We start from the raw sequence: 21022 nt of genomic DNA, 5'->3' as shown, positions 1-21022 counted from the left end.
TTGCTAGTTTTGTCCAAATCCACCACACTGGGTCTTCGTCGCATTCCTACTGTCAGTTCATAACTAACACACAAACTTATGACTGGCAATTAGCACAAAATGCTCCCTAGCCAGCCGTGGTGTTGAACAATAAGGCTGCCACTTTCAAGGAGTGGTCCTGTTTGACCTGGCTAAGGGTCACCCCATTACTCTTCTCATCTCCCTGGTAGAAGCTCATTTTCCTTTGACCAGTTCAGTAGGCATTGGAGATATACAAGTGACATCAAGTGAAATAGTCCAGCTGGCTTGGTGTGAGTGACCTTGCAGGACTCTCGTACATGCTCCCTTCGATGCTGAGTCTACCCACAAATCCAATCCAATCAAAATCACTTTATTTGCATATAAGGTGTCTACCTTTGTGGCAAATGCTACACAAAAATACATTATTATCAAACACTAAGTTTTAAATTAACAAGAGAAGACATTTTCCTAAAATACAGTATTGTACAATTTATACTAACAATTTTTCTATTAAAATGCAGCTCATCCTTAATAAATTTATATTATTTAAAAAACTCTACTCATAACATATTCTGTACTTACATAATCGACTCATATACAGTTTGAGGAATTACTTCAAATAATACTATACAACTGCGATATATTTTGCATTCTTTTATCCATTTTGGTACCTAACAAATGAGAGATTGCATGAAAACTAAACACAGAAAAGGTAGAATTGGGCATTAAATTAAACTTCAAGATACATATCAGCAATATGAAGAACAGATAGCTAGGATGATCGAAGGGATCAAATAAAATATTGTAAACATAATCACAAAAATAGCTTTACATTTCAAAGTACTGGTAAGTTAAAGCAATTTAGGTCAGATACAATAATTTATCAATGGTAAATATATTGAAAGCAATAAATGTTTTACTATTTTTCTCCAGATTAAGGTGGCCACAATGCAGTGCTGACTTTAGAAAGTTTTGAAACATCCATTACCTGAAAAGCTGAGATGTTCAAAAAGTGAAGGTCTAAATGACCTGGATACTGAAAGTATTTCATAGGGAAAGTCATTGTTCCATTTAAATCAAGAGATGTGATCTCAAGTACACTTCATGTTGAATGTTTATCCCCATCTATCTGCCATACCCATTAAGAAATATTTTCAAAGACAATGCTAACTTGTAAAGGACCTCCAACATTTAATACATGAGCAAGTCAGTTTATCACCATGAAATGATTCGAGTCCATAGTGCTGTGTTTGAAATTACTTGTGTGATACTTTTGGTGGGAATTTAGAACAGCTGAGCTGTAATGCTGTGTGTTAAATACTGTGGACAAATGCTCAAACATGAATTCTAGGCATAAGATTTCACTACCAAAAACATACTTTTAAAAAGTTTGAAAATAGGCTTCATATAACACATACTGCTTGAAGGATGTACAGATACTCATCAGACAGGGTGTGCATTTGCTTAACATTATTTAGCTCATTGCATAGCTATGTGTTATATAATATGTAACTTTATTATTACAAATCACTTATATATACATCACTTCATAGTCAGAGTAGTTCTTGTTAACAAAAGTATTGTTAGCTAGAGAAACCTGAGGTATTTATTGTTTTTAAGAACAAATATTCTGTTGAAAAATATAGACATTCAAGAATTATGGCTGTGTGCTTATAGTTTGCCCAGCTGAAAAAAATTCACAAATGCACTGACAGTCCACTGGGGCATAAAACAATTGCTCTACAATATAAGTACATATGTCTTAAAAGTACCACACATCATTCACCAGTGAACAACTGGCAAGTTCCAAATATGTACATATCTCCTTCATTATCCCTGTCCTCTGCATTATTATTGTTGAACCTACTATGTGGGCTCAAATTACTGGTGTATGGCCTCTTCCAATGGAGAACCTTCAGGCTGTGGATCTACAAGAATGAGACAATACATTATGATGAATTTTAATGCTGAAGATGGTGTACACACACACACACATAGTCCTTGAGCTACAGAAATTAACCAAGAAATGTTAAAATCTCCAACCTACAGAGGTATGAAAATCTTTAGAATAATTGGGACTAAAGCAATTTTTTTGGTTTCATCTCCTAAATTATGTGTACTATATCACTTCCAATATAATTTTAAACGTTAGTACACTACATTGTCATGTTCTAAGAATGACTGATTTGAGGTGTTCATTATCTCACTCAAGAATAATTTCAGAACATTTTTCAAAATTGTGCCATGTTACCTAACATGTGTTTGAACAGCTGATTGCAGAAGTGATGTTATGTCACAGCTGTGTAGTAGTAATGTTATTAGTATTGTTTCATGTTACCATTGTTTCACCTGTGATTACTCTGCCTAATTTTTCTCATTCAGTGGATTTTATTAAGTCATCACTTATTTTATCACACTGTTAGCATTACAAATTGTGTGTGTGGGTTTTGACAATAGGAAAGACCTTTGTCCTAGGGAAGTGGCTCCAGTGAAGTGTCTTCTGAGTTCAGGATATAGCACACAAGCAGAAATAGCAAATGGATTACAAATTTTGCAAACATCCGTATGTAGATTGAGGAAGTTCTGAATATGAATATGGAAACCCTCAGGTAAGAAAGTGTAGAAAAATAGTATATTAAGCCATAGGGCTGGAAAAAGATTACTTAAAAAGGCAAAAATATATAAAAGAGCAGAGATTTACAAAAAAGTTTGGAGTACTACCAACCGTTTTTCCAAAACTAATATCTGCTGGTGTCTGCACACCATTCATGGAAGAAGGCTAAATTCTCGCCTGCAATGAGAAATAAGAGACTTTCCTGAATGAGGGATATTGGAGAAGACTGGAGCAAGTTTATATATATTATTATTAGTGTAAATAATACCAATAAATAAACATGAAATATATGGTATTCTGATGTCAGAAAATTGTAAATTGTACCCAAATGGATGAAACTCTCCTTGCAAACAAGTTTTACAATATACAAAACTGCATATATGTTTTTACACTTTCAGGTCTGTTTTTGCAATATTTGTAATGAAGAGACAAAAGCAGTCAGTATATAACGAGAAGCACTGATGAAGAGTTCTTGCACCAGTGCCTTGTGTCACTCCTGTCAAGCATCCCCCAAACTCCTCCCCACCCCCCAGGTGATGGTCTGGAGTGTAATGTCAATTCGTGGTACAGGACCTAAAAATGTGATTCATTTCAAATGGAAGGGAAATATCAGTGATATAACATGATTTTATATACAAATTACCAACTTATTCTAATAATTTTCTCACCAGATTGCTCAGAATTGACTGAGTAGTTACTGTTACATGCAGAAATGGATTTAATATGACCAAGGTAGAATACATATATATATATATATATATTGGTAGTTGCTTTATGTTGCACCAACACAGATAGGTCTTATGGTGATTATGGGATAGGGAAGGGTTACGAGTGGGAAGGAAGGGGCCATGGCCTTAATTAAGGTACAGCCCGAGCATTTACCTGGTGTGAAAATGGGAAACCACAGAAAAAAAATTTCAGGGCAGCCGACAGTGGGGTTCGAACCTACTATCTCCTGAATACTGGATACTGGCAGCACTTAAGTGGCTGCAGCTATCAAGCTGGGTGAAAATATTTTTAGGGAAGCTTTCACTAGGTTCTTGACTCAAGAATCAGGTACTACTGGGCAACATGTACAGAATGAAATATGGCAGGCAATAGAGTGACAGAGAACTTCACATACTGCACTGAATGAAATGCCTAATTTTGAAAATTCACCTACTAAAAGATCCAACAGAAAAAACATATACTTAAAACATCAATCAGCAAATATCAACTTACTATTGTCTATATTGTTCTTTCCAAAAAAAATTGTTGTGTATAATCTTTTCAGCAACTCTCGCCTTATACACATTTCGGGAAATTAAACAAGAGTGTAAGTAACCCCACGTAGTCTTAAAACATTATGAATCTACATCAAAGATAGAACAAAGTATAGCCCTACTGTCTGTGTTTGCGTTTCTCATGCACTTTTAAATGTGACGACCTTTTGAATGATATTCCACACAGTGAGCAATGGTATGGCCTGGTATCGGTGTGGGATCTCTCGTGTCTTCCAACGTCTGTCAAACTTTTGAAAGAATTTCCACAATGTTTACAACAGAAAGGCCTGATTTTACTGTGACATTTTTCATGCTTTCTAAGATTTGACAAGGTTCTGAAGGCCTTCTCACAAAAGGAGCAACGGAATGGCCTGTCATCAGTGTGAGTAAGGTGATGGGTTCTTAAATTGTATGGTCGTTTAAAAGAACTTCCACATATCGTACATGTGTACGGCCGACTTGTTGAATGACTTAAGAGATGATTCTTTAAGTGGCTATGTTGCAAAAATGAACAATTGCATATTGTACAATTGTAGCGCCTTTCTCCCGTATGGATTATCATATGGGTCGCTAAATACTGTTTTCGGCTGAATGTCTTGGAACAATTATCACACGAATAGAACTCTGCTCCAGACAAGACAACACCACTTTCCACACTGAAATGAACACAAATGTTATTAGCATCTTGTAGAAACACAATCAAGTACAGTTACTCAAGTCCAATATGCATACTAATATATTTCTTAAGCTATTTCAACACAACTGGATTGGTTGTTGAAAATCCTCCTGCAGCATTTTCAGTTTACCAAGTAAACAAAAAAAAAATACACAAATGCAAGCAGTAACTTACTGTGTAAAATGGTGTAATTTTGGTTATTACAAATACTGACATTCTTAAAACTTACCTGAAATCAGTGAATTCATGAAGGACCATAAGAATGTTCCCTAAATATGCAAATGGAACTTTTCAGCACTTATAAGGCTCTGATTATTCAGCTAATCACCCGCATCGGTAGAAGATAGTATTCATTAAAATGAAACTGATAATCGGTTTGTCAATGCACCTTTAGTTGCACCTTCTCCCTCAGGTAGGCTTTCATGTGGGTAAGAGTTGATAGTAGGATGAATAGTGTATGGTGACAAGAGTTTTGCGTAATGCTATGATATCTGTACATAAATTGCTACCAGAATTACAGTACTAATTCACCTCTTCATAGTTTCACAACCATCTTTACCTTCACAGCATAGGAATGGCTCATCTTCAAATTTGATGAGGTGCATTTTGAGACAGAGCACCATGATACAGAATTCCAGAACACAAGCAACAGTTTGGAACTCGCTGTCATGCCGACAAATGTAGCTGCCATGAAATCTGCCATGAATATCATATAAAGCTGATGTATTCATGACCATTATAGCTATATACCTTTCACCACAAGATAGCCCCTGAATTTCTCCAGTCCTTTGTTTGTTTGAATAAAGGTAGACCTCTTGCTTGGTAACAAGTCAGTCAGTTAAACTGACAGGACCCACCGCATTGAAGAAACTATACACAAATGTCAATTAGAACATGTTGAGCCTTCACTTCATGAGCTGTTAGTCAAGATACTTAATGAAGTAATTGCAGCATCAGATCCTAAAAGAATTTCTTTTCATGTTGTCAATATGATTGTGAAAGCTTACAAGTATGTGGGTGTTACCAAATGAAACCCACTGAAGACCATTTCTTCCCAACTACAAATAATTAGAAGAAAACGGTTTGTTGGAGGTACATCCAAGAGACTATCTCCAAAATACAATAGTAAGCTAAATAAATGGCATATGAGATGTCCAAAATGAGGCAAAGTTCAAAAATTGGGAGCAGGTCTAGGCATATGGCAACTCTGTAAATACTTAATCTCACTCACCTGATAAAGGCAGAAAACAAGAATAACTTTGTTAGGAATTGAGATGCAATGTATGTTGATAAGGGACTGATTCAGAGAGACTCAACCAGCAGGAAGACTATCCTTGTTATTTTTTTATGGCCACCTTCCCTTTCCCCTTCATGTCCCTCTTCACACTAAGGTGTTCTTGTTCTTTAACAACAATAATATTATTGGTTTCTTGTCTCACTGACAACTTTTGTATATTTTAGAGACACCAACCTGCCAGAATACTTTCCCCTAAGAGTTCTTTGCTTTTATATTGGTTAAAAGAGAAGGAGTCCACTTTTCTATACAATACATTTTCAAAAGTAACAGCTGACATCCAGAAGCCATACACTTGGACCATCATATATACTGATGATGTGTTCCTCGTGGATCAGTCTCGAAGGAATCTGGAAAATCTCCTGTGAATTTGGAAACACATTCAGGGGAATACGGCTTGGGGCTTAACATCACTAAAACTGAGTACGTGCAATGTGGCTTGGAGATTACTGATAGTATTTGCATTGACGGGCAAGACCTAATTAAAGCCAACCAATTTAAGTACCTTGGATCACTCATCACCTCAGACAGAAAGACATTACCAAACACCCGACCCTGAGTAAGTGCTACATGACTGAAGTGGTATCAGGTCATGGGTGTGCTATACGACAAGAAAATCCCCATCCACCTGAAAGGAAAAGTATACAAATCCATGATCTGACCAGTTACTTTCTATGGGTCAAAATGTTGGCCTACAAATAAGAAACACGAGCAGGTTCTAAATGGTATGGAGGAGAAAATTTTATGTTGGTCACTTGGTATTACAAGACTGGACCATGTCAGAAATGAAGATGTCCAAAGGCAACTGGTAGTAGCACCTATCCCAGAGAAGATGCGAGAAGAACAACTTAGATGGTACGGCCATGTCGTACAAAGTCCTGGAGACTCAATGATACATACAGCTCTCTAATTTGATCCTGGGGGTTTCCAATTCCAAGGTGGTCCCAAGAAGTGAAGGTTTGACTGCATCAAGGATGACATGTGTCTTCTAGGCATCATTGAAGCCAATGCCCTTGATCACCGGAAGGGGAGGATAGCATGTTTAAAAGCGGACCCTGCACCAATGCGGGACTACACGCTAGGAAAGAAGAATGTATTCAAAAAGAATATATTATAAAATCTTTCACATTTCAGTAAATGGTTTATCCCCTAGTTACAGACATCTTGAGGTGATGAAGACAAATTACAAGACATCCAATCTTCAAAGACAAAAGTTAAGTTTAGCTATAAGAAGTATAAAGTACACATAATAACAGGAACACTGTAGGCCTTTTCCAGTTGTTTTTGTTAAATCCAATTGTACAATATGAGTACTAGTACAAGATGATAAACAATGTTTATGAAGCATTATAAACAAAATACCCTACTTGTGACATATATTCGGACAATCATCTGTCTATGCAACAATTATTTAAATTGCGTCCTTTACCGGCATTCTTAATTTTGGGTGGACTATTGATTTCTGCTATGAACCTCGTTGTTCCCGGTCTAGCGACCATGTGGAACTGTAATATTACCAACATTTATATGAGACTGGAATTATACTATAACTGAAGTATTGAATTAATAAAAACTTTGTATTTCGTGGACTCTGATAATATCTGCCTATACGAGGAGTGGTGTACCTTTTCTTCGCATAGTTACTCTGTGTGTTGTCGTTTCTAAGCATGTGATTGCACTGTAGGCAGCTACATGGACTGCTATGCCATCTATCAGATTACATTTGGTACTAATGAGTGTGATGTGACATTTGCCCACCAGGGCGCGTATCGGGTCTTTACTGTGTCGCTCCTAGCGGGGAACTTGTAAGCGTGGCATTATGTGCAGGAAGTCTTGGAGACTAGTCGTTGCAAGGATGGCTACTGTGACCGTTACCAAAGCGATGTCTCCTCCAACTGGAGTTGGATGATAACCTGGAAAAATCCTCATCTAAGTGATGGAAGTGACATTATTTTTGTATTTTATACGTGTGTTCCTTCTGTATATATGTAGTTATGTAGGTAGTTTTATTTGATTCTGGTGAAGTGCTAGTGTTAAGGTCAAATTACGAGGTGAGTTATCTTAGCATAAGGCGTACTTGTACATACATTTGATGTATTAATTCTGTAAAAATTATTTTACTGTGCACGTATTATATTCAGTTTTGGTGTGGTATATGGATGTAAATGGATATCTTCAGTTTTTGATGTCATTTTCTACTACTAGCTTGCATGTGATATATAACGGAAGGCAATTATTGTGCTAAGATAATATTTGAAATTTTATCATGTCCTTCGATTTAAAGTCGTCATTCTCTTTGCTCGGGTTTTACTTTCCTGTGTATTTGCTGGTGATTTTCTATGCTGTGCCCGTACGCATGTGACGTTTTTCCTTGTAATTGGGTATTTTATTTGGTTTCTTCTATCGTGATGTATTGTGGGCTCATATTCATGTTTATGTTTCTCCTGTGGGAGATATTCGTGGTTCTTGTCGCGTCTTTTTGGCTATTGTGTGCCCATAAATTGACCTAACACTGCACTCACATTTCTCTCTTTAATTTTCTTTAATATTCTATTTACGTTATTATTATTATTATTATTATTTTCATTAGTAACTTTTACAAGATGATAAATGCTTCATGTCTTAGTGTATACATTATTTGAGTTAGTTAGGTTATTTTCATTCCACTTGGGGCTTTTAAAATAGACACTATTGTTGGTGTAATATCGTATAAATGTTATCGTACTTTCAACTATGTAAATAACATTCTATAAGTCAAGGGTTGGACAGCCCTGGAGTGAAGGATGTGATACCTTATCTTATCTTTGGTTTGGGAATTGTTGTTGTTATCTTATTGTGCTTGACAGTTACGTAATATTATTATTGGTGAGAATGTGTATTGTGTCTGCCGCGATGACAGTATCGTGTGGACGGCTCCGTGAATACGATTAGAGATAGATTTTCATCTGAAGCCCTTGGTTTGGTTTTGTGTTTTGGAGCTATGTGAAGTTTTCTGCTCGTGCTATTTTGGTGATGTTACTGTGGGTTAATTATCGGACTTGTTTACCATGGTGTTGTGATTGTAAATTTTTTTGATCTTGGGCAAATTTTTGGTAAACACAGCGCGTGTTGGTGGTCATTATATTCTGTCCGTAATTGTGATCTTACTTAAATGGTCATGTATGGTGGTGTGCCCTTCGAGTCTATATTTGCGGTGTCCCATTTACTTCGACTGGGTGCTGTCCGAGTCCTCCTCGATTTGCAATATAAATTCTTCCTTTTTCTAGTTTAAAAGTTTAAGTTTCATTTCATTTGAATATACTTAAAATGTGTACTTTCCATGGTAATTATATGATTCAACTTATGCATCAGTATATAGCCTATATAAATATCAGTATCATATAAAGGAGCCTTTATTTAGGAATGAATTTTTTTATTTTATGTAATTCATTTCATTACTTCATCTTAATTTTACTAAGTAAGTTATTTAATTTTCATTTAAAAGTTTTATATTGTAGTGTATAGAAACATTTATTTATTATATTTTATATTTTTGAAAATATTGGTGTTATTTTCTTGGTGTCAGCTACGCAATATCCTGGATCCCCACCTCTATACTTCATATGGGTAGGCCTCCGCACCCTCCCCTTGCTTCCATTATTCCGTATCCTTGTAGTGTTTTCTGATTTATCTTGTATTATTCGCTATTTTGACATTTTTCTGTACGTGCACGTCTCTATGACTTATGTCGTTTATTCCTAATATATGTAGGGGCATTGCATTTATTAAGGTAAAACTGAGATAAAAAGTCTGAAGAAAACACTTTAAAAGTAATGTTGAGGTCTTCTCATATGAAGCATCATGTAAGCATAAGAATTTCTTTGGCAGTTGAATATTACATTGTATTTAAAGTTAGTATATATACCGGAACTCCTTTTTCAAGAAATGGAGTCAACAGCTGTCACTCAGTCACGCCAACATAAAGTCAGCACAGCGGGGCCAACATTGAGACTCTGTCTATCAGCATCCATTTAGAATTTGAATTTGCTTCATCATAAAGTTATTTTCTATGCCATTTCCACTCATTACTAATTCAACGCTTTACAAGACAGTGTCCTAATTTTTAAAAATACATAAGCTTGAATTGAAAATTATACATCCTTACAGTTTTAATTAACTCTAATAACTACATTCACAAGCTCCTCTTATAAATATACATACATGAAAAATGTGTTTTTTCTTCAAAATTTCTTGTTAAAGAAATACAGATAGTGTGAATATCAGGTGACTCACCCTGTACTGCTCTACCCACTGCCTGTATGGAAACCGGATTGGAGAAAGTAGAGATAAGAAGCTTGCAACTGTGAAAAGGGTTAAAATAAAGCACAAAATACATATAAGGAATAAAAAAAATCTGAAATATCTAGACCCCAAACACCAATAAAAAAATGTAAAGGATGAAAATACTGAAATGTCTAGCTCCCAAACACCCAATAATTCATTGGCCTTGAAATAAGGAGACCTCATGGCAGCTACCATTCCCGGGTGAAATTGAAAAGTAGTTTCCCCTGACCATCCAGTCCTGAGGTGAAGCACTGCAATAAGTTGCTATTTTGTTTAATGTTCTGTGTGTTGAACAGTTCTTGTTTTTTCTAGTAATGAATTAATTGAGAAACTCATAACAGAAAAAATTATGAATGCTATGTATAGATATACTTATTCATCTCCATTTTTTTGTTACAATTTGCTTTATGTTGCACCAATACAAATAGGTCTTATGGTGATGATGGAACAGGAAAGGGCTAGGAGTGGCAAAAAAGTGGCCATGACCATGATGATGTTATACAAATTTAAATATCTTATAATATCAGCTCAATTTTGTGTGTATCAACATGGACATCGTCTGCCATTTAATGTTATATAATTCACTTACTCTTGTAATGTGTCTTCCAGGGCTTCATCCTTAGTTTCTATCTTCACATCCTGAGGGGGAAAAAGAATATTTCTTACATTTACTTGGTATCAACTTGCACAAATTCATTATAAAACTGTATCTTTGTTTTAAAGGGTTGGGCATTGGGGTCATCAGCAAAAGATACATGTATCTGCTTTGTCTTACAGCCTATTTATCAGTTCTTCAACTTTACTATGAAAAGAAAAGCACATCACAGAAATCTGAAGATGTAAACTTGTGAGCTTCTTAATTTTGTCACTCTACCTGCACACTGTTTTCACCCATATTCTTGAACCTTCCACATTCTCTTGCATGATGCACCTCTCAAGATTTACTCCATATCTTCTTTTGATGTGTTGGAAGACCTGAAGGATCTTCAGATTGACACAGGTAGCAAGATATTTTACTGAGTTGCTCAATGACTGACATATTTGTTCTGTTTTCAGTGCACTGTTCTTGCAGGAATCTGCACCAAAACCCCATCTTGAATGCAATGATGCATGGGTTGTCTCTAGTCCTTAAGGTCAGTGTTTCACAAGAAAAACACAAAGAAAAAGAAACAGAGAGCTAAAAAAATGTGGACATTTTTATTCTTTGCCATTGCTCTGTTCTTCCAGATTCTCATGAGTTTGCTCATATTAACTCTCCTTCAGTTGACCCATCTTCATATTTCTGCCTCGGAACTTCCTGTGTCACAAATAGCTGATCCAAGATAGACAAAATTGTGTACTAACTTCAGTCTTCTTAATTTACCTATTACCTGGATCTTATTATTTGTTATATGACAAAATAACCAACAAACAATAAAATAACAAAAAGTCCCCATATACTGATGACTAATTAAAATTAATGACCAAAAAGATGAAGAAATGCATTTATACAGGAAAGGGGAACATTATTATGTTATGTAACCTTAAATTCATACCCAAGTGAGCAAAATGTACAAATTACAACAAATATAAATAATAGAAACAAAACACTTGATGGAAAATTATTTAATTCCAATTTTAGGGATGTATTAATTAATGTGAAAAGAATGTTTATAGACAAATTTCTTCTATGGGCATACTCTCCATTCAGAAGATACATTGGAATGATTATGCCTGTGGGAATTATGTTCCAGCTTGGTCATTTGATGACCTGAGTCTTGGCTGTGAGCCTTCAATGTGAAGTGCACTGACATAAAGTATGTCAGGCTGCACTCTTTGCCACAGGTCCTTTGCTATCCCCTCCTGAGCTGCATTATTGACCTATTGATTGCTACCTTTCCTTGTTCGCAACCCACTGTCAATTACTTGGAATCTACTCAACCAGAAGCATGTACATAAAGATGGATCAGTATTTTGAAGGATATTTACCCTTAAACTCTCTATGAATGGAGGAAATAACCATAGGAGTGAAGATGATGCAGTGTAGTGCACATTAATCGTGTGTGTGTGTGTGTGTGTGTGTGTGTGTGTGTGTGTGTAGGTTTTTAAAATTAGTTCTATGCCCTTTTGATTTAAATCAAAGCTCATCTCCAGCTGACATTTTATCTTATACAGACTGAGTTGTGCTCTCTCTTTCTTCACTGTTTATAAATGTTATATGATTTTGTATAACTTTTGTGATATTTTTCTGATAATTTTCTAAATAACTGTTAGGTTCTTCAGTGTACTGAAACTAATTTTTGAATAAATAAATTTATAAACTACCTAAAAAAGAAACAGCTTAATTAAAACAAGATTACATGATTTGTACTTGAAAGAACAACATCAGATTCTTTCAAAAAACACTCAAAAATATTTTGAAATGCATAAACATTTATGTATAAATCCTCAAAAGATTGAAACTGGAACCTATCTTAATGAAGTCCTTATTACACCTTCTCTAAGGATATCCATAGGTCTACCATACCCACTTGTTCCTCGAGCAGGGCAGTTTGCTTTCATGCCTTCTCTACTGACTCTAACAAAACCACTATATGATCTGCAAAGGCTAGACAGTCAACTTCAATTCCACCGTTCTTAGTGCATTTTTTGGTGCTACTCTCTAATCATTTTGTCAAGAATACACAAGGCAAGAAAATCCCTGTTTCTGCCTGACCCCTGTCTTAATACCAAAGGATTCTGACAGAATCTCTTGGTACTTGACCTTGGATGTTATATCAGTCAACTTCTGTTTAATCAGCTCTCTGAACTTCCTATGTTTCTTTATCTATCAAATCATAGGCCTTTTTAAGTTAAAAAATGTAAACACAGATTCCTCGTTCATTTGTTTTGGTATGCAATGATCAATTTCAGGTTCAGGATCTGTTTAACTGACCTACCCTTTCTAAAACCTCCTTGATACTCATCAGACTGTGGTTTTAACTGTTGTTCTGCTCTATGCTGCAGTGCTTTTGAAAAGATTTTATATGCTTCTGGAAGTAGTGATATTCTCCTGTAGTGGTTGACATCTGCCTCGTCTCCTTTTTTATGAAGTGGGCATATCAATGCTGTTGTCCATCCATCTGGCAGATTCTCCTGTTACCAATTTTGTTTTGTTCAGATACCGGTCAGTTCAATGATTGCCCTGTTGTCAGTATATTTCTAAAGTTCCAAAATAAACCCAACATCTCCAGATGCTTTAGAGTTCTTCAAATTCTTGATGATGCTCCTGAAATCTTCCACAGTTGGAGGCTCTGAGTCAGGATTTGGTTCTTTGTGACAGCAGTCAACTTTCTGGCAGAATATGACTGTAAGCTACTTTTCCTTCCTGGTTTCTGAAGTTGAATGTTGCTTGATCATATCAAGCTACTTGGGTGTTAAAATTACCTTAGAAGTTGATATTTTAGCAAATATAGAACTCTTAACTTAAGATTTTGCATACATGTGAGTTCAGCTCATTGGCATTGATATGAGTAGATATTGTCTTTAATTCTGTCCATAACTTAGCCCATCTTGCAGAAAATTTGGATACCAAGAGGTTAATTACACTAGAAATAGTCAAGACAATATTGTTGTAGTACTCTGGGGAAAGCACAAGAAATAATCAGGGTTATTTTTTAGTTTTCCCTAAAATATGAAACATAACTAGACTGTGAATTGTTTTAATCCCCATGCTTTAGGCAATACTCACCTCATTTCCATCCTCTCCCAATGTTTTGATATCATGAACATTTTCTGTTACAGAGTAATAGTTACCTATTTCTTCTTTAATAACTAGATTTGACCTTTCAAAGCTATTGTCCATAAGATTCTCTGTATCTTCGATTTTCATATTACCTATATCCGGAATCATTTCTGGTACCTGACAAAGAAGACATTTTCATAAGACATATGCAAAGCAAGGCAAAGCAAAATTTGCACAATATAAATTAAGCTACAATAAAAGAGTTGAAACTGTCAATATTTTCCATTATGACTGACACTACAGAAATATCATACTTCAAGAAACAATTAACTTTTTAAAATTTGCTTTTTTTCACACCAACACAGGTAAGTCATATGGTGGCAATTGTATAGGAAAGGGCTAGGAGTTGGAAGGACGTTCCCATGGTGAAGTAGAGTCTAGTAAGATAATAGGAAACCATGGAAAACCATCATCAGGACTACCAACAGTGGGGTTCAAACCCACTATCTACTGAATGTGAGCTCACAGCTGCATGACTCTAACATCATGGCCAACTGCTCAGTAAATAAAGAACTGTCAATGCATGACAGTCTGCAAGGGTGACAAAAGTTCCTTAGCAGACAGCATACACATACATAAAAGATAATAAAACACTTATAGATCATGACAATGACTTTCATTTTGGTTCATTAAAACAGTATTTAATCAATGTATATAGACCATGTAAGATGATAATATTTGAGAGAGCAAGTATTTTATTAATGAAATTAAATACAGCTGGTTCCAAGGAGTCTCTGGACTGTCACACAGAATTGGGACCCCACAACTCTAATAGGTCCAAGGCTTGCTTCAAATATTCTAGCTTAGTAAATTCCTGCACAGGAGGAACCTATCTAACTTACACATTCCTGTTGGAATTTTGGCCACGGCTCAGAATATGTCCAAGATACTCACTCTTGTACCATAGCAACCTGTACCCTGAGTCTCAGGACCACTTACTAGAACAGATTGTTCTAGTTCAGATGCCAGCTTGACTCCTTATTATATATATACAGTATGTCACAAATAAAGAGGAGTAGGTACTTGCAGTATTAACCTGTATTTGACATTCCTTATTTTATCTTTAGTAAGATTAACAAGTTTAACATGTAATTTCAAATGTCAAATTCTAGCAGAACTTTGTTCAGTTTGATTCCTTATATTCTATCATATATTGCTTTGAAATCAACAAGCATATGGTAAGTGCATTTGGACAATGGTAGATTTTCTAACTCAGAAACCATACTGATATATTAGCCAACTTTACACTCTGTTTAAAAAGTATAAGCTTTCCCCCAGTATATTAGAAAAACACTTATATCCTATGTTTAATAATGCAATGGTTCCAAGGTGGTAAATCTTCTGTACCTAGTTCGTGAAGTATAAGTTATAGATGCAACATGGCAATGCCTCTCATGGCAGCTCCTATGAGCTCACAGGCTCGCCAATCTCAGCTTTCTACTCAGCTACTGAATAATATAAAAGATAAGTTAAAGCTGGACAAAATGGTTGGTCTAGATAATTTAGGATATGGTCTGGAGATTACGGTTCTGAACAGGTTAAGTCTGGCCAGTGACAGAACCATTTTGCTGGGGGCAAGCAAAGCAACCGAAAGATCTCTAACATTACCTGGAGCCCTCACCTTCCTTCATGTTAAAAATAAGAAAAATATCATCTTCTTTCCATTCTTTCTCACATGTATTCTTTTTTTTTGCAAGTTAATTTATGTCGTACCACCACAGATAGGTCTTACAACAATTATCTTCATTATTGTCCTCTGTATTCCTTCAAAATATTTTCACCTTATACGATTACTGTTTTCCACTCTGACATTAATGATGTTGGTTTCTGAAGCAGTACTTCCCCTACAACTCCACTACATTTCACTCTTGAAAATGTCTGTTCTTTTACGAATTTCCTTTCATTTTCATGAGTTCGATTCTACCACCACTTTTCTTACTTTAATAAATTCAATGATTAGAAATGTTTTTCACAGATATTTCCTCATAGGCTGAGGAAGATATCTGATGATGATGATGATGATGATGATGATTGTGTTTCAAAGGGGCCTAACAGCAAGGTCATTGGCCCCTAGTGGAATGAGCTGCAATGAAGTGAAATGAAAATTAAAACTTCAAAATGTATCTGCTGACTAAAATATAAAAGGAATGATGATGTAAAAGTGAACATGAATTTAAAATAATCAGTGGATCAAGTTCACAATGGCTCTTTTCTCAAATATTATCATCTTACATGGTCTATATACATTGATTAAATACTGTTTTAAAGAACCAAAATCCAGGTCCCATGTCCCTCATAATCATCACTGGTAAACCAGAACCAAGGTTTTCCTCCCACAGTGGTACTAATCACAGGTAACGTAGACTTATGGTCTATCTTGTATAGTGCTACTAATCTCAGGTAATGGAGACCCAAGGTACGTCACACATAATGGCACCATTTGCAGGCAACACAGACCCATGGTATTCCTCACATAAGGGCACCACTTGGAAGCAACGCAGACCCATGTTGTTTCTCACACAGTGGGAATAACCACAGGAGACAGTATTCCCATGGAGTTCTTCAGTTGGTGGAATTAATCACAGGCCATTTATATCCTTGGTGCTGCTCACTTAGTGGTACTAATCATAGGCAATACAAACCCATGATGTTTTACACATTTTGGTACCACACACAGGCAACGTAGACCCATGGTGTTTCTCACATAATCACACTACTCTCAGGCAATGCAGACCCATGGTGTTCTGCACAAAATGCACAAAGTGGTACTAATCATGGGCAAAAGCCAAACCTGTGGTGTTCCTCACATAGTGGTACTATTCAGAGGCAACGTAGACCCATGGTGTTTCTCACATAATCATACTACTCTCAGACAAGGCAGACCCATGGTGTTCTGCACAAAATGCACAAAGTGGTACTAATCACGGGCAAAAGCCAAACCTGTGGTGTTCCTCACATCGTGGTACTATTCAAAGGCAACGTAGACCCATGGTGTTTCTCACATAATCATACTATTCTCAGGCAATGCAGAGCTATGGTGTTCTGCACAAAATGGTACTAATCACGGGCAAAAGCCAAACCTGTGGTGTTCCTCACATAGTGGTACTATTTAGAGGCAACGAGATGGTGGTGTTCTTCATATAGTGGTATTATTGTAGGTAACGCAGATCCATTAGTGCCTGACAGCCTGCCTCGGTGGGATACACATGATGGTACTAACCACAGACAATGTCCAGACCCGTGGTGTTCCTCACATAAGGTACTACTCCTAGGTAGGTAATATAGATCCATGGTGATCCTCACATAGTGGTACTGATCACATGTAATGTCAACCCATGGTTTTCCTCACGTAATGGTACTAATCACAAGTAGTGTTGGCTACTGAATGCATGATTCGAAGCAGTGTATCGATTCATTCAAGTGTCCGGAGTGAATCGATTCACAGGAACGGCGAGCTCACGGCACACGATTCAGCTTACTCCCAGTGGACAGTGCTGAGTGGCGCACTCACTGGACGTTGACGCTGCAGCGAGACAGTGAATCATGGCACATCGAAAGAATCGTGAACCAGCACGGCTCAGTGAGACACATGATACACACGGCTCCTTATCGGCTCACTGGACACGCGGAGAGCTGAGCTTCCGCTGCAGCGAGACAGTGAATCATGGCACATCGAAAGAATCGTGAACGAGCGCGGCTCAGTGAGAAACATGATACACACGGCTTCTTATCGGCTCACTGGACACGCGGAGAGCCGAGCTTCCGCTGCAGCGAGACATACAGTGAGCCATGCTACACTGAAAGAATCGTATGCTATAATGGACTCTCAAGCTCGGCTCATTTGAAAATAATACCCATTTGCATTCACTGTCCTCTTCTTACAGGGAGGTTTAAATAATGGATGGATTTGTTTGCAGTGTTAAAAAGGTAGTCACAACATAATTCTGAAGTAGCTAGTAAGTAGGTAGGCTATTAGGTTATACTATTTATTAGTTTAATAAATCTTAGTATTATAACTTAGTTGACATTTGACAATTAAACTCGACTCTAGCCTGCCCTATAACTATGAGTCATGCTCATGACCACTCAAAAGTACCTGTGTTATATTGGGAAGAACGGCTCAGTATTCTCTCAGTTCATATGTCACATCATTGCACAAGACTTCAATCATATGTGGACAGACGCAATAACAGTATGTTGAATCAGAAAACCAGCGGGCCACTGTACATCTCGGGTAGCCTATACAAAATATGATGATTAAAAAATCCTCAGCTGATAGAAAAATACTTCTTTTAAAAAAATGACTGAGCGAGTTGTCGTGCGGTTAATATCGCATGGCTATGCGCTTGCATTCGGGGGATGGTGGGTTCGAATCCCACCGTCGGCAGCCGTTAAGATAGTTTTTCCATAGTTTCCCAATTTTCACACCAGGAAATGCTGGGATTGTACCTTAATTCAGGCCATGGCTGCTACCTTCCTAACCTTTCCCACCCTGCGTCGCTGGAAACCTTCGATGTATTAGAGTAACTAGCATTCTTTCTACGAAAGGAGTTCATAGTATGAAGACCAGATGGCAGCTGTGAGCACTGAATGCTGTTGCTGCTGTCTTACCAGCACATACTACACAGATGCAGTAGGAGCGGTGACCAATGAGCCGTGAATCGGATCACTGTATCGATTCAGTAACGTGAATGGAATCAAATGAATCGATTCAGTAAAATGAATCGAATGTCCCATCACTAATCACAAGTAGTCTCATGGTTCTAATTTCATTATCCCTTGGTCACCACTTTTAGTCGCCTCTTACAACACACAGGGGACACCGTGGGTGTATTCTTCATCTGGGTCTCCCACCCACAGCGGGTAGGAAGATATTTAAAATGCAAAATCCATTAATATAAAATAAAAATCAAAACTGAAGGTAACATTATGTAAACTTGGCAGAAATTCAGTATGTGCAGCATAAGTTTTATAACATCATAATGGATTTCAAATGTTACAAATCTTATGTGGAATACCTTGAACAGGAGAGATGTGTTCACGCGACAGCCCGGGACCTGCCCGCCAACCTTAGAAGTACAGTAAATTTTTTAAGCTAATATAATTTCTCATGCGCCGTTCTTCATTGCTAAAGCACACAATAGCATTTCTATTGGCTAAGACACAATTGGATATGTCATCATTCCCACGAATAAAGTAAATGCACTCCATTACCAACCTTGCACAATAAAAACACAACTAAATGCAATCTGTAATGAAATGATGTACAATACAGATCAACAACAACTTTCTATTGAAAATTTATATTTCTATCACCTTAATGTAAGGGAGGATAGATCATGCCTCTAGACTTTTAAAAAAATGCACCCTCGTGTCAGTAGGACAGTTGGTCTTAAATAGGAATTCTGCCATGTAGCTGGGAAAGTGAGCTTTCTTTCTCCCGAAGATGGGGATGGAGTAGGACCCACTCTTCAGATGCCTCCACCTGTTCTCTATATTTTGTGTGTGTGTACCAGTGGTTTATTCCTTGGTATTGCCCTCCTATTACCCCTGTTGACATGAACATTCCTGCTGCTATTGAATCGCCGTATGGAATGCTAGAGGTCTAACAGCCGATTCATGGCCCTGACCTGGAGGTTTACACCCCCAGACCCCATTTCCTTGATCCCAGTCCAATGGTTTTGCACTAATCTAGCCTAACGAATCCAGAGCAATAGTTTTGTCCTAGCTGGACCTAACCCTCCAGACCAATGATTTTGTCACTAGCCAGACATAATAAGATCAGACCAATAGCTTTGTCACTAGCTGGCATGATAAATTACTTCCCTTTAAAGAATGTGCTGCTATCATAGTACGGATAGCTCGAGGCCTAACAGCCATTTCGCGACCCTATCCTGGGGGCTTACACCCCCAGACAGCCATTCCTGGGACACAGTCTAAATCAATCCGCTACTTCATAAGTTCAAAAGTAGCCCCGCCGCACCTAACAATGTACGACTCTTTCTTAAGGTCAAGAGTAGGTAACCTTGTACACCGCACGATCACGACCATCGCGAAACGTCGGCGGGAAAGAATGAAAGGTCAATCGCGCTGAAAAATTTGGCGCATTAATTGTAATAAACTCACCCCTGAAGAGCCCTCAGAGGACACAGGCTCGACCTTAACAAACACGGGCTCCTTCTTCATCATCACACTTGTATCCATGCCGAACGATAGATCTAGTAACTGAAACAAGTTTCATTCGCAATATCAGTGCGGAAAAAATATAAATAAGATGATCATATGGTGCAAACAACAAAATATCTTAATCGGGAAGAATTATTTCCATACAATAATGCTATAATATATGGTCTAAACACATTAGACTACAGACAAAAATGAACAAGCAGAGAATAGGAAGAGTGAATCCAGAAGTAGAAAGAAAATTACGTTCAGAAAGGTTGAAACAGTATTGGGCTGACAAAAAGAAGAAAACCTCCATAAACCAGACTAAGTAGTCGTATGTTGGATAAATTATTAAAATAAATAAATATGGTCTACATGTTGCAATAACTGCATACAAATTAAAGAATAGGGAGAGTTTTCTTACCATTCAAATATTCTCGATGTTACAATCATTTTGATTTATGCCGTGTAAAATGAGACAAACTGTAAGAACACGCAACATTTCATGAAGATAAGAAAAAACGACTACCGTACTAACAACGAAAGAATAAGGCAGAAAAAAGATGTGATCAACAGCCTTACACAGTGTGTTCACGGCGAAACAGCACCTGAGGGGGATTACAATATACACAGTTCGAAAGCAAATTTATTTCTTCAAATAAATGACCAGGAAACAGTGGCATATGCTGGTATCAAGACGTGGGCTACTTCTAGACGTACGTTACCCCCTGTCGATAATTAGTTTAGTTAACGTTAACCTTTAAGGGGATCGGTACAGTACCGGTAAATAGGATGACCACATAGGCCCTACAAGTAGATAATAAACAAGAGGAAATGCCGCCAAAATGAAAAAACCTTCATGGAGAACCTGAAAATAGACTTTTCACATAAACAAGATGTATCCATTTCCGTATTCTACAGTAAT

General features: G+C 37.1%; 1 protein-coding gene across 4 annotated transcripts; it reads right to left on the bottom strand.

Moving 5' to 3' along the window:
• Positions 1-647: 647 nt before the first annotated feature.
• On the bottom strand, positions 648-20815 carry LOC136885126 (uncharacterized). 4 transcript variants are annotated; one of them, XM_068229963.1, is made up of 7 exons: positions 20680-20815; positions 20522-20580; positions 20059-20157; positions 13879-14049; positions 10759-10808; positions 2726-3187; positions 648-1928 (listed from the first exon to the last, which is right to left on the bottom strand). In XM_068229963.1, the coding sequence occupies exons 2-6, from the start codon at positions 20522-20524 to the stop codon at positions 3169-3171; spliced, it is 342 nt and encodes a 113-aa protein (XP_068086064.1). In that variant the 5' UTR covers positions 20525-20580; positions 20680-20815; the 3' UTR covers positions 648-1928; positions 2726-3168. The 4 variants fall into 4 exon arrangements, 1 of the variants encoding a protein (XP_068086064.1); XR_010861467.2 differs by lacking the exons at positions 2726-3187; positions 20680-20815 and adding an exon at positions 3836-4532 and having other exon boundaries at positions 14025-14049; positions 20522-20660; XR_010861469.2 differs by lacking the exons at positions 2726-3187; positions 20680-20815 and having other exon boundaries at positions 14025-14049; positions 20522-20660.
• Positions 20816-21022: the final 207 nt, after the last annotated feature.

Source organism: Anabrus simplex, chromosome 13, assembly GCF_040414725.1.
Source record: "Anabrus simplex isolate iqAnaSimp1 chromosome 13, ASM4041472v1, whole genome shotgun sequence".
Classification (NCBI taxonomy): domain Eukaryota; kingdom Metazoa; phylum Arthropoda; class Insecta; order Orthoptera; family Tettigoniidae; genus Anabrus; species Anabrus simplex.
This window is presented reverse-complemented; position numbering and strand designations above follow the sequence as displayed.